Here is a 14,456-nt window from a genome sequence, read left to right on the forward strand (position 1 = left end):
AGGGAGGTCGAATGCTAGAGCAACATGTGTGTTCTATTTTTCAAAAAGACACCAAAGTAAGAACAAATGTACGTGTTGAATGATATCAAATAATGACAATGATGAGTGACTCAAAGTCATAAAGCATTCCAGTGAACCTGCTGCCCCTCTGCATTCTCCACCAAGATAGGCAGATTTTGGCTTTATTAATGTTTCAATCTACTATTAGCACTATTACTAATCAAACTTGTCGACCATCCGGTTATCTCGTTGAAGCGCATAAGAAAACGAGAAGCAAGATGGCAAACTAAAAAGGTATCTCGTTGAAGCGCATAAGAAAACGAGAAGCAAGATGGCAAACTAAAAAGGTGCGGCCGAATCCATGAATTGACAATGCAGCTAACACCTCGTCCAACCACCCAACATCATTTCACCCGACGACACATAAGCTAGAAACGTAATTGGGTGAATTGAAGAGAGAAAAAACAGCAGCTACATCGTAAGCTAGAAACTTAAGTAGGTGAATGAATCCATCAGTAAAAAGAATCCCGCATCTTCCAAGCATAATCTTCCCCAATCTTCTCAGATCCACTTCTCTTGCCTTCCCCACAAAGTTCCTCTCATCAACGACCATGGGTAGGCGAAGGAGATGAAGCAACAGGCTCGGTCTGCTCGTGCGCCCGCCTCCCACCGCTCATGACCGACAGATCCTTGCCTCCCGACCGATGAACTTGGAGGAGGGCGGGGATGAGAACAAGTCTGGGCAGGAGGAAACGCATAAGGGACGGGTTGACAACGACAATTTTTCCAACGCACCTGGCGACGGAGGAAGGCGAGTTCCGGGACGCTGCGCTAGCACCAGCATCGCCGGCTCTGAACTCGCAACCATGAAAAGGATGAGACGGGTCAAGCGGAAGACGCGACGGCTGGTGGGAGGAGGCCACAAGAGAGAGAAGGGAATGGGAGAAGGAGGCGGAACCCTTGCCGTCACTCGAGGAGAAGACGAGAGAGATATTTTTTTAGAAGATGAGAGAGACGTGGGACGTATTTACCTTGGGGAGGTGTTATCCTGAGATAGATCCTGCCACAGTAAAATCGTGGACGTGGCATACGCGAGAGGATGCCCTTCATGCGTAGCTTCTTGTTGTTGATTCTTATGGTGAAAACAACTCAATGGTTCGTGCGTGCAAACAAGGCCCGCCCGTTTTACACGTCTCGTCCCCCTTGCCTCTCCCCATATATACCTCATCACGCTTTGGTCCTCGACGATCGATGACCTCTCAAGTGGCTGCATCATTAAAAAGTGCTACAACAATTCTTTGTACTTAGGAATTATCACACATGCTGCATGCCACACCATGTGATCGACGTCGATCAAACAACAGAACGTGCGACTGATGTTGTTGATCAATGAAACATTTTTTAAATAATTCGTGGTTGGATGGTTAGGAGAACAGAAATATTCCTGTCCCGTGAGAGTTCAAGTTCTAGGCTTGAAATTGGCGCTTGTATTATTTCTGGATTTATTTTTGGTTTCTGTCAATGTTTGCTCAGTGAGAGGAGACGTCCCGTCGAGGGCAGACACATGTGATGACTTCGTAAAGTCGGAAGATGCTTTGTCGATTCAGTCTTTCGGAGGCGTTCAAAAGGGTACAGTATGCGTGTGTATGTGCGTGCGTCCATAACCACAAGTGTATGTTCATGTATACGAGCGACTTTGATTGTATTGTGTTTGGAAAAAAATCAATTGCAAAGTAAAGACAGTGACAAATAAAAATCCCCTTTTGCAGGGGAGCCCAACCCATAAGCCCAACTCTGCCTTTTTTTTACAACTCGTGCCCGTTTATAACCCTTGTGGCGGCCGGCGGCGGGCTGCCGGCGAGCGATTCCCCCGGCGTGCTTCCGCACGGCCGTCGCCCTAATTCTCCGGCGTCTAAGCGAGCTCCTTGTCTTCCCTTGGGCTCCGACGAAGCGCCCCCCATTCCTCTGCTCCGGTGAGTAACCCCCCTTGCTCTCCCTTCGTTTTTAGTGGTAACTGGTGCAGTGGCACGATAAATTTCAGGATCTGCGCATTAGAAAGAGCTTAGTTAGTTACAGAAGCGTCGATCCGCAGAACAAAGCTCCATGTGATTCCGATATGCTGCAAATATCTACTAGTACTATTACATGGCATCAGCTAGCAGGTGCTAGCACAGGGGAAAGATCCAAACATGTTCAGTCCACTGCTGATATTTGAAGGAACAGGGCATGATCAGTCGACCTGTAGAGTGATGATGTGATGTTCTCAGCACAATGGAAATGGCAATCATGTTTCCTGAGGATCCCACTAAGGAATAATGCACTGCAGGAAATATAAATCAGCGCAGCATCACAACAAGGTAACCAACAAACCACTGCATTTCTAACTGTTATTATACAGTCCAAATGAAGTTCTCATATGGTCTTGCATATACCTGGTAGTAGTATTTTATTACATGGGGACGGACGATTATATTCATACAATCAGGTGCTAATAGAGTGGAAAGAAGGAAATATACTGCACGCTAGTGCTATGTATTGCTGTGCAACACATGGACTAAGTGCATGTCTTCAATATGTACCAAATCGTTTTCCTATATATATATCAAATCATGGCAGCATTTCTCTGTGCTTTTATGTTCTAGGCTGATTTTCAGATGACACAAAGGGCTTAGGGGGAATCTGTAGGTTCTGCATCCTCCCTGTTAACATGTTTACCACCTTTGTCATTGAAGGCCGGTTCTTCGGGTTCCACTGGATACACCACAATGCCACAATAGTCAGCTGTCTAATCTTTTCTTTGTCTTCTTCTGTCATCTCCAAAGTAAGCTCCCATGCTTGCCCACTGATTACTTTCTCGTAGATCCACTCCGGGAGGTATACATCGTTCTGGCTACCAACACTTGGGTCCGAGTTCCTCCGCCCGCTTACCATTTCCAACACCAGCATACCGAAACTGTACACGTCTGACTTGTAAGACACCCCTCCAAAGTTTCGAGAGTATAGCTCTGGTGCAATGTATCCCATAGTGCCTCTTGCTGCAGTCAAGGTAACGATGCTCTGGTCCCTTGCACACAGCTTTGCAAGGCCAAAGTCTGAGATCTTTGGATTGAAGTTGTAGTCCAGCAGGATGTTATGTGGCTTGATGTCAAAGTGGAGGATGCGCTGGTTGCAGCCTTGATGCAGGTATTCCATTCCTCTGGCAATGCCTAAAGCAATATCTAGCATTTTGTTGGGTGCTAGGAGCTGTCGAGAGATATTCGGAACTTGTGGGAATATGTATTTCTCCAGTGACTCGTTAGGCATGAATTCATAAATAAGGGCCCGTCTCATTCCTTCGGAGCAAAAGCCCAAGAGACGTACGATATTTGCATGGTGGATCAGTCCAATGGTTGCAACTTCATTGATGAAGTCCTCCCCCTCTCCTGTAGAGCTCTCTAGCATCTTGACTGCCACGGGTACTCCATTTGGTAGCTCGCCTTTGTACACACTTCCGAATCCACCCTGACCGAGTTTATCCTTGAACCTTCTTGCTATCTTCTTAACATCACGGAAGGTGTATCTTGTAGGTTTCGATGTGCCATATGCCTTGAGAAACATTTCAACCTTCATATTTATCTCTTCGTCGTACCTTGACTTCAAGGAGAGAAATATCACAGTGACCACCATCATTGAGAGAACTGCAAATGCAGCTACGGATGATGCTTCTGATTAAAAGGAAAGGAAATTAGTGAGTTGCATTCAGATAAGAGGCCATGCATTCCTGACTCTTATAGCAATGAGAAAACACAAAAGTGTTACAGTGGTCAGCAATAATAATTTCATTTAGAATGGGAAAAAGAAAAGGAGTTGCAACATTACCCGCAATTGAGATGGCATGTGTACCTGCATGTAGGAAGAATATCATTAGTTTTTCCATGCTTTTATTTTAATATAGGCAGAAACATAAGAGAGAAGACTACTTCATTACTTCTATGAAATATGTTTGGAACAACTAATTCCTGATTCTTACATGACTTCTCTGTGGACATAGGAAGGACATACATATGTGCTAGCTTCCAGTTGGCTTCATGTATATTGGACCTCAGACATATATAGGTGTTATATCGATTAATATATTCTTTGTTATGTTATAGCTGTACCCTTATTTATTCATATTCAATCTGAAAACCTAAATCAATATGAAAAATGGTCAATTAAGGTTTATCTCTTACTTATTGTTGTCCAAGAATTTTACAATTAGTCAGCCATCGAATGATCATAAATTTTCCCATATAATTTGGCACTTGCACTACTGTATGTGCTCGAGCAAGTTAACGATTTCTCTGATTTGCAATACAATTTTGTTTGTTAAATAATATAAGTATTTAACTGGTAGATTGAGAATTCTTCCGGAAGATTAAACACAATTAACATCAGAATATAAGAGATCAACAAACTACTAGATTGAGAAGCAGAAAATCTAGAAGGTTGTTCCAAAATAAATTGACATGCCATAATGATATATGGATTTTAACTAGGGAAAGAAATAATACCATGGTGCTGGCAGAATGCTTGACGCTTTTGTGAGCTGAATCCACAGTATCGACCTTCATGTTCACATTGTTGGCAGACACCGGTAATGTTATTGAGGTGCCAAGTGAAGGTTGTCGCACCAAAGTTGACGACTGCCTTTGCTATTTCATTGGAGGGGTCTGAGTTAGGGCCATGTTTATCATAGCTGAAGGGTATCGGGATACCCTTAGAAATGGCCACACAGTCCCATGGTAGATCAGATATGTATGCGGAAGCTAATGCCAAATACCAGAATTGGCTAGTATTGCTACTGACGCAAGGAGCTGGGCCGACTATACTATATGGATATGCTGGTATGAAACTCTTTGAACAACGTACCATGGTCGTAAATGATTGAGGTTGTTTGTACACACCAGTTTCTAACTTTTTCAAGATGAGCTTCTGAAGTGGGCATTGCGCCAATGGTTCCACAGGTGGTGTGATGTTAATGACACGGTGCATGTAATATATCGCAGTCACTTTGCAAGAACCAAGAACAGGGTGATCAAAGATCGTGTCATGCCCAGAGCACGATAACTGCATGCCATCTGCTCCACAAGATGTTGGTTGGGTTGAAAGCCGGAAGGGGAACTGGATCTTTGGTCCATGTTTGCTGCACCGTTGTGATGAGCATTTCTTGAAGAAATCCTCATCATCTGATGCTGCACCCACATAGGATTCATTGGTTAGAAAAGGGAGCAGCACTAGCATGACAAGAAGTTTAGGGAAGTCCATGAGATGTATTGAAGATGTAGATGGAAGAAGACAAAGCTAGTAGTATAAAAAATGGCTGCTTGCTTTAACCTCTGATGAGGATTGGGGTGAAAGTTGTCATGATAGTTACATGTCTGGGCAGGAAGACCAATTGCCACCAAAACATCTGGCATATATGTTCTATGGCTCACAAAATTCCATGGTTCTATCACTGTTTAAACCATTCATGCCATTTCACCACACATATATCTTCATTTTTCTTCACCTGTTTTGCTAGTCCTCTGATAAGATTCCAAACCTCTAAGGACCTGTAGCATGTATCATTATCCTGTGAAAAATAAACTCATGAAGTTCACCTGCATAGTTCTAAATTATTATAAGGTTTCTGGAGTTTTTAGCTAAGTGATTGATGAGGAGTGATTGCAGCATGAGTGTGTGTTTGTAATTTATTCCTCCTTGGAATTAAAAAACCAGACACTATGGAAATGTTTACAGTTATTAGTTTATTTTAGGGTGCTCTCATTTGTGCATTGTTGAAATGCTATCCATTTTAATCTTGAGATGATAACATCATTGTTGAAATATCTACTTGTATAATCTACAGTGATTTTAGAAAGATTAAGGAAAATTTGGAAGTTCGTTTTGGCAAACACAGTGTAAGAAGTATTTCAGTTGTAGTTAGACCCACATTTATTTTAGTTACGGAGATTTTCATTTCTCTATCCTTTTCGGGATTTTTTAAATAATTTGGAGAAATGACATTGAAGGATTTATGGCTAAATTTGTTGTAATCATTATGCACTTTGACTATTATCACACTTATATTTTGCCAAATCCGTTTCCTTTTTCTTTTGCAGTTTGTTGCTTTGAAGTCTTCATCACCTGTGGCTATATGTACATATCCCTGTAATTATACATTTATATTCTTGGTACTCTGTTTTATTAAAATAAATATGTTGGTGGATTCCACACATTCCTAGGAGACTATGACAGAATTGGACCAGAATGCACGCCGACTCTTCCTCTTATGTTAGAATAATATGTGCTCAAGTTCTAATCTTTCATTTTCTGCTCACCACTGTGCACTCAACTATACCAGACACGAAACAAAGACAGTAGCAGCACACAGCCAACTCATCTCGGCCTGGACCACCAATTATTTCTTCTTAGTCTCCATGTAGTAGTTCCCTTCCTATCACATTCTACCATTTAATTCCCTGATAGGAACAAGTCGGCAATGAAAAAGAAAGAGTTGACGGGATATTCGAGTCAAGCCCAACAAAAGTATATTGCAAGCCAGATTTCAGGATATACTACTCTTTGGCGCAAAGTTTCAGTATATGGCAGTCATGTCTCATGGCAGTTTCATAGACTGTGCCTGAATGAGCAACCAATTTTCCATGGCCCCATTGCTGTGATGATTAAGGCTTTCCATGTAATGAAAATCAGTCATGTAAAGTTTGTAGCTAGTATGCAGTTACCGTACTTTCGTGGTAAGTACCATTGCGAATTTGCTTCCAGTCTGTGCGTCTGCGAACAGTGTATTTCATGGTTTTACCACCTTGCGAGTCTTAACTGTAATACTACAAATTGTTGTAATATCTGTTTCTGTATAGTTTACCGTCAGACTGCGAATTGAAGTGAAAACCATTTAATACACATTATGGCGTATACCAACCATATTTAGACTCCCTGCAATCCTGTGAAGTTGGATCAGCAAGGCAGCATGTGCATAGTTTTGTATTATGACATGGCTTGGTGACTTTTTATGATAGCTGAATGACTGACGAGGAGTACTTACAGGCTGAGTACTAGTGCTAAAGATATTAGTTTTATAGTGCAATCATCATCGGAAATAATCAGCCAGGCACTATGGAGATGCTTTCAGTTACTCTTGTAAAGGAAAAAACTTTTAGATATTAGTTTATTTTTCTATGCTAGCTACCAGTCGTGCGCTGTTGAAATGCTATCCATTCTAACGTCTAATTTGCAGGCAATAGAAACCAGGGGAAATATCAAATGCATCTGCCCAGATAATGTACACTTAGTGCTAAAGGTATTAAGCAAAAGATGGTAGATGGTTATTTAGAGGAGGGGTGTGGGAAAGTAGTTCAGCTCTAAGTAGATCTATTAAAAAAACTGGAACAACTTTAGTTCTACCCTATGCAGAACATACTTTGCTACCCATACGTTTAATATCTCAAATGAATGATATTTTGTTAGTATTTTTCATTTTCTGTCCCTTTTATTTGTCATTCTCTTAAGGCATTGAATTCCACGTTATCGTGACTAGGACAGCACTGGACAGAATTGTGACTAGAGTAGTACATTTGGACACTCTCCCATTAATCCAGAGGTTTGGAGTCAAGAACATCACCATCACCTTGATGAGCCACTAGATGGTATGTATTTACCAAACTTTAGCTTGGCGGGTAGTAGCTAAGTCTCCTAGTCAACATCACTGTCTTGTACAGCCACTAGTTGGCATGTAACTACCCACTTGTGGAGGTAAGAAAAATTAAAACAGCCACACCCTCATTTGACTATTCCTCCGTGTATCTGTGCTTCTGTGAAACAGCTCGCCATGGCGATGCCCATTGTTCTCAACTCCCTAACTTTCTTATGTGTGCTTGCAGTTCTTGTTGCAGGTCAGGCTGAAGGGCGACATCAAGACCCTGATTGTCCTTCATTCTCGTGCGGCCCTCTTAGAAATGTATCGTCCCCATTTCTTCAGGCAAGTGATCCACCTGGGTGTGGTTACGATCTTATGAGCTAATTTGCAGTGATGCAAAGGCTGCAATTCGCATCGACGATGCAACATACTATGTATCTTCCATCAACTACAGTGATTCTTCCTTCTGGGTCGTCGCTGCCGACATGGGTTTATACAACAGCTGCCCTCTACCTCGGTGGAATCGGCCGCCCTTTAGATACCATGACGGCATGGAAGTCGAATTGGACCCCCGTTCAAGTTGGCAGGCTTGCTTTCTTAAATGCTCTCGGGAAGTCAAGAATAATGCTATGTACATACCTGTTGCTTGCCTTAGCACCAATGATACCTATGTTTATGTGTTAACTGGTTATGGATCTATTTTAATGGAGTATCTCGAGCCTTCTTGTGGGTACTTGGCTATGATTCCTTGGCCTTGGGACAGTCCGGGGCCTTGGTGCAACAAGCCGCTAGAAAATGCAAGTTATGCAGATGTTGTGAAATCCATGAGGATTGGATTTGCTGTTCGATTCCCTTTCAGATATTCCAGGAGGAGCACAAGCATCAAAGAGTGCCTAATACGCCAGTTTCGGTGAGTTTGGGGTTTTGATATCTGTGCCTGTATAAGTGTATATACCTACCTGTCTTATCCCAAAACATGAGCCCCTCTTTCATTCCTTTTATGTCTCGTTGGATGGTATTGCAGCGACTTGCCGGGAGTGTGTAGTGATGGCGCCATCAATTGTATTCTGGCAATTCTTTTGGTCGATGGAGTCTTCTGGGAGTGCTCACTGCGTGTAACTGCATTTGCTTATCCTGCCTTATCATTCATACCATTCGCCTTCTTCTGTGTGAAGTGGCTAGCTGGTAATTCAGAATTTTGCACTTTTAATTGCAGTTTCTTCATCATCACATCTATGCATGTGTGTACTCATCAAACCCTATATAAACTTGTTTATGCAGTGCTATGCAGGTTCGTGTTGGCACCGCTGGCTGTGTTGATCTTCCTCGCCCACAAGTATTGGAAAACGAGGATCACAATCGATGCTGTCGAGAAGTTCCTCCGAATGCAACAAATGCTAGGTCCAATGAGGTATGCCTACACTGACATCACAGCAATCACAAGCCATTTCAGAGATAAGCTGGGTCAGGGAGGCTACGGGTCTGTGTTCAAGGGTGTGCTATTGCCAGGCAATGTTCATGTTGCTGTCAAGATGCTAGAGGGCAATCCTAATTGCAATGGAGAAGATTTCATCAATGAAGTCTCAACTATCGGTAGGATCCATCACGTTAACGTGGTGCGCCTCATGGGATTCTGCTCAGAGGAAATGAGGAGAGCACTGGTTTACGAGTACATGCCTCAAGGTTCTCTGGACAAGTACATCTTCTCATCCGGGAAGAGTTTTTGCTGGGACAAGCTCGCCGAGATAGCTTTGGGCATTGCAAGGGGGATCGACTACCTTCATCAGGGTTGTGACATGCAGATTCTGCACTTTGACATCAAGCCACATAACATCCTTCTCGACAACAATTTTGTCCCCAAAGTTGCTGATTTTGGTCTCGCGAAACTATACCCAAGGGACAACAGCTTTGTGCCATCGAGAGCCCTACGGGGAACAATTGGGTACATAGCTCCTGAGATGATATCTCGTAGCTTCGGCGCCATATCGAGCAAGTCTGATGTTTACAGCTTTGGGATGCTGCTGCTAGAGATGGCCGGAGGAAGAAGGAATGCTGATCCAAATGCGGCAAACACGAGCCAAGCGTACTATCCGTCGTGGGTGTATGACCGGCTAACTCAACAAGATCATGTGGGTGAGATATTTGCTCATGTTTATACTGAGATGCATGAGTTGGAGAGGAAGCTGTGCATTGTTGGACTATGGTGCATTCAAATGAGGTGTCAAGATCGACCGACGATGAGTGATGTCATAGAGATGCTGGAAGGTGGCATCCATAGCTTGCAAATGCCTTCGAGGCCATTCTTCTGTGATGAAGGGCACAACCATGCCGAGGATACTTACCATTTGTCGTCCGAGCTGACTGAAATCTCCGAGGACATGAGTGAAAATATTGATGTGTGATGCAATGCACGGGATGATGCGCTTAGCTCATAAAAATATTGAAATAATGGTTGAATAGTTGTATCGAGCATGTACTTGTAGGTGGAATCATGTAATAGCTAGCAGAGCAGCAGAACCTGTGTGCTGCTTTGTGTTTTCTTTTATTGCCCAAACCTTTGTGCTGGGACTCCAGTTTTCCTTGGATGTATTTCATGATGAAGCTGGTTGGTGTCGCCTAAAAAGTCCTCAAGCTAAGTGCTAGTTTTGTATCAACGTATATTTTGATATTTCTTGTACCGAATACATGCTTGTCTAAATCCGATAGAATTGTCAGGTACAAGTTGGGAAGATATGGAGAGCCTCAAGTGCCGGATCTTTTAAGCAACGAGTCATTTGCGTAATAAAACTGAGACTAAGTAATTTGCTAATCCTCCTTTTTAACTTTAAAGTGTTAGAGTATATATAATATAGCCATGTACCCCTTTGTATTTATCCCATTGTATAAGGGGTTCTCTGCATATAGTCCACATCTGTACATGTATATATATCGGCCTATGGCCTCATGGAAATACAAGTTGCATATTCCTAACATGGTATTAGAGCTAGGTCAATTTTTTGCACGCTGCAACTCGTGCAATTGATCCGTCTCCTCTCCCCAATCGAAGCCCGTTCTCGATCTCCTCCTCCTGCCCCGTTCCGCTCGCAGCCTCTCCTCTCCCGCTCGAAGTTGCTCGTCCCGTCCGATCTGCTCGTCGACCTGCTGCGTCCCGCCCGATCTGCTCGACCTGAGTCCCGCCCGATCTGCTCAGCCTCCAGATCGAGCCACTCAGGATCCAGTGTCCCTGCTCGTCCCGATCTGCTCGACCCGCTCAGCCTCCAGATCGAGCCACTAGGGATCCAACGCCCCTTCTCGTGGGATCCAGCCGCCGCTCGTGGATCTGCTCCAGATTGAGCCACTCGTGTGATCCAGCGCCCTGCTCATGGGATCCAGCCGTTGTCTGGTGTGATCCGCTCGTGTGATCCAGCCGCCGCTCGTGGGATCCAGCCCCGCTCCGCATAGTCCAAAAAAAAATGTCTGCTGCATCCGGCTATGTTGCTGTTCCTCGTTGTCCGGTGATTTTTGATGGTACTAACTACACCGAGTTCATTGGCTTCATGCGCATTCACATGCGTGGCTGCTACGGCGCCAGAAATCCCCGGCTGCCTCTTGAGCTTGCGTTGGTTTTCCCTTGAAGAGGAAAGATTGATGCAGCACATGAGCAGTAAGTATTTTCCTCAGTTTGAGAACCAAGGTATCAATCTAGTAGGAGAATCAAGCCAAGTGCCCATTATACCTGCGCAAACACAAACGAGCTTGCACCCAACGCTATAAAGGGGTTGTCAATCCCTTCAAGATTGATTGCAAAGTGAGATCTGAAGGTGGAAAATACAACGAAGTAAAAGTGTAAGGCTGAAATCCAGTCCTATAAGATTGATTGCTGCGAAAATGACAATTCCTTCCATTACAAAATCAGTGGACGTTAGTAGTAGCGTAAGTCTCAGGGCATGTCCAGTCCTATAAGCGTTCCACCCGGGATGCAAGCATAATACAGTTAAGAATGACTTGGAATTCCTGTTAAGATGCAAGCGTAGGTCTCTGAGTACTGATAGCTCTCGAGGAATTCCCGCTGAGATCAATGGAAAGCTGCTCTGGTATTGGTGTGGCGCTTATCGACCATTGCAAAACAGTGGACAACAGACAGCAGTTATCTCAGACCTCAATAAGTCTCAGGGCAACCAATAATAATAATATTCTTGTAATAAATCACACTTGAAATGACTAAATTGCAAGACCAGCAGAGAATTACAGCAGCTAATAATTCCTGCAATTTCGACTGTGATTGTAGACTCGCTGTCGTCCAGCCACGCTTCTTCGGCAGCAAAAGCTCGGGCTCATATAGTCATATGGCTCAAATCAGCGGACTTCTTCATCAGTGGACGTTTTTCTTTTTCTTCCCAATTCATGAACATTTTCGGAAATCTGAGAACATTTTTCAAATCAGTGGACTTTACAAAAAAAATCAGACATTTTTTAAATTGATTAATATATTTACAAAATCAAAATTTGTTCCTTTAATTCAAAAAAGCTTCACAAATTGAATAAATTATTTATTGATTTTGAATTCTGTCCAGAAAATACAAAAGTTGTTCATGAAAATTCAAAATTTCTTCATCAAAATTAAAAAGCATCTAGAAAATTTAGAAAAATATTTACTTTTTAGAATTTGTGGATATTTTTGAAATCCATGAACATGTCTTTGCAATAGCGAACATTTTTTTTTGAAATTGTAATTATTTAAAACCCCTAACTTTTAAGAGAAGAAAAAAATAGAAAAGAATACAAAAAACAAAAAGAAAGGGAAAAAAATAAGGGAGCCCTGCCCGACACCAGGACCAGCCCAACGTCGCGCGGGGGAGCGAAGGGTGGGAGGGGAGGGTGCGCGCTGTCCTCTTTCCTAGCGCACAGATCCTGTTATAGGAGGTCCCGTTACATCGTCCGTGACCATGTAACCATTGCGCCATTGCGAGACCTCCACAACCATTGCGAAGGGTGGTACTCAGCGCTCACGTGCATCCCCACGTGGACTGGCACACGCAAAGGAAGCGAGCGCTCTCTAAGGACACGCCGTTTTCCCGGTTGGCTGCTCACGATTGACCAGTCCAGATAGGATTTTCCGAAAAGTAGTCAGACAGTTTGTTTACAACAAGGTGATGGGTTCTAAGGAAAATCCTATATGCCGCTCAATGCGTCCAATTGTTGACGCTTTGCACAGGGTGACGTGAGAGATAGACGCACTGGGCCGGCCTGTTTAATCCATTTCACAGATCCCGGTTTTAGGAACATTCTAGACTTTTCCAGTTGGTTTTTCCGATTTTGGGAACCCTGAACCGTTTTTTTTGTTTTCTTTTTTTGTTTTTCCTTTTTTCTGTTTATGTTTCAAAAATGTTTTCAATTTTCAAAAAATGTTCTCAATTTTCAAAAAATATTCATGCTTTAAAAATTTGTTCCCGCTCCCAGATTTGTTCAATATTTTTTAAAATTATTCTTTGTTCTCAAAATTTGAAAAATGTCCATGCTTTAAAAAATTTAAGTGTTTTAATTTTTTTTTTAAAACGTTCATGTTTCTAAAAAATAGTTGAGAAATTAAATGTTTTTTTATTTTAAAAAATAAGCAGAAAAAGAAAAAAGGAACAGGGAAATAAAAAGAAAATTATCTTTTTTTTTCTGACAAAAGCTTGGTCGGCCCAGTCGGGGAGAAGCCCGTGTGCGTGCCCCCGACTCCCTGCTGCAGAGAGCGACAGGTAGGAGGTACAAGCTGGATCTAGACCTCCAACGGCCCGCAAAAAAAAAAAAAAGGATCTAGACCTCCAACGGCCCTCAAAGTGCTCCACAGTACCGACTGGGCTACCGACTGGGCTACCCCATCATAGCGAGCCCACCCGATGTAGACAACCAAGACATGTGTACTGTATTGAACTTTTTTTGGCAGCTTTTTCATTCCGCTCAGAAAATGAAAAGGTATTGCTGAAAAATGAAAACATTTTTAATATGTTTTTAAAACATAATGATATTTTAGTTTTTTGAAAATGCTTCTCCCCGTAATCCATATAAATTGCCACTGATTTAGCGAGCGTCTGTTTATTGTCTTGTTTTTAACCGGTTTAGAAAATGGAAAGATATTTCCGAAAAGTGAACGTTTTTAAAAAATATGATTTGTTTTTAAACATCTGACCATCGTTTGGGAAAAGCGCAAACATTATTTTGAAATGCAACTTTTGAAAATATCAAGTATGTTTTTAGTAATATAAAGGTTTTTAAAAATATGAATATTTTGTTAAACTGGAACTTGTTGGAAAATGCTACTCCCTTGGATCCATATTAATTGTTGTTGATTTACTTAAAATACCAACCTTTCAGAAAAGATAAGTATTTTTAAAATATTTTAAATATGTTTCCGAAACATTTCCCCCAAAAGAGGAACATTCTCTGAAAACACAGGCATTTTCAAAAAATCAGGACTTCTTTTTCAAAATGTATTTATGCAGTTCGATTTTTTTTCATTTTATATTAACAACACAAAATAATTTTAAAAATGTAAGAAAAAATGATACATATAAAATGGTAGCAAAATGGATCGAAATAGAAGGTGTAGTAATGCTCCAGTGAAGGAAACAATGAAAAAAAGAACGGGCTGATTCCTAGCCCATGAGCGACTACACACGGCTTATAGCAAGAAAAGAGAAAAGCAACACTAATTCCTAGCTCGATGACATGCCGATGAAAAGAAAACATACACCGCCACTATGATTTTGCTAGAAAAAAGGCCCACATGCATGACGTCAGCCTGATTAAGACTTTACCAAGTCTCAGTCGACTG

The 14,456-nt window shown here is 42.2% G+C and overlaps 1 protein-coding gene and 1 pseudogene across 2 annotated transcripts; one reads left to right on the forward strand and one right to left on the reverse strand.

Annotated features, from left to right (window-relative positions):
* Nucleotides 1–2,553: 2,553 nt before the first annotated feature.
* LOC123439162 (rust resistance kinase Lr10-like) lies at nt 2,554–5,294 on the reverse strand. Its single transcript, XM_045115906.1, has 3 exons — nt 4,533–5,294; nt 3,859–3,882; nt 2,554–3,704 (listed from the first exon to the last, which is right to left on the reverse strand). Exons 1-3 carry the CDS (start codon nt 5,284–5,286, stop codon nt 2,632–2,634), a joined length of 1,851 nt encoding a protein of 616 aa, XP_044971841.1. The 5' UTR covers nt 5,287–5,294; the 3' UTR covers nt 2,554–2,631.
* Nucleotides 5,295–7,792: 2,498 nt separating this feature from the next.
* Nucleotides 7,793–10,280, forward strand: LOC123439163 (annotated as a pseudogene). The gene is made up of 3 exons (XR_006630038.1): nt 7,793–8,567; nt 8,682–8,842; nt 8,939–10,280. The product of XR_006630038.1 is annotated as a rust resistance kinase Lr10-like (transcript).
* The last annotated feature ends 4,176 nt before the right edge of the window (nt 10,281–14,456 follow it).

The sequence above is a fragment of the Hordeum vulgare genome, chromosome 3H (genome assembly GCF_904849725.1).
Source record: "Hordeum vulgare subsp. vulgare chromosome 3H, MorexV3_pseudomolecules_assembly, whole genome shotgun sequence".
NCBI classification, from domain to species: Eukaryota; Viridiplantae; Streptophyta; class Magnoliopsida; order Poales; family Poaceae; genus Hordeum; species Hordeum vulgare.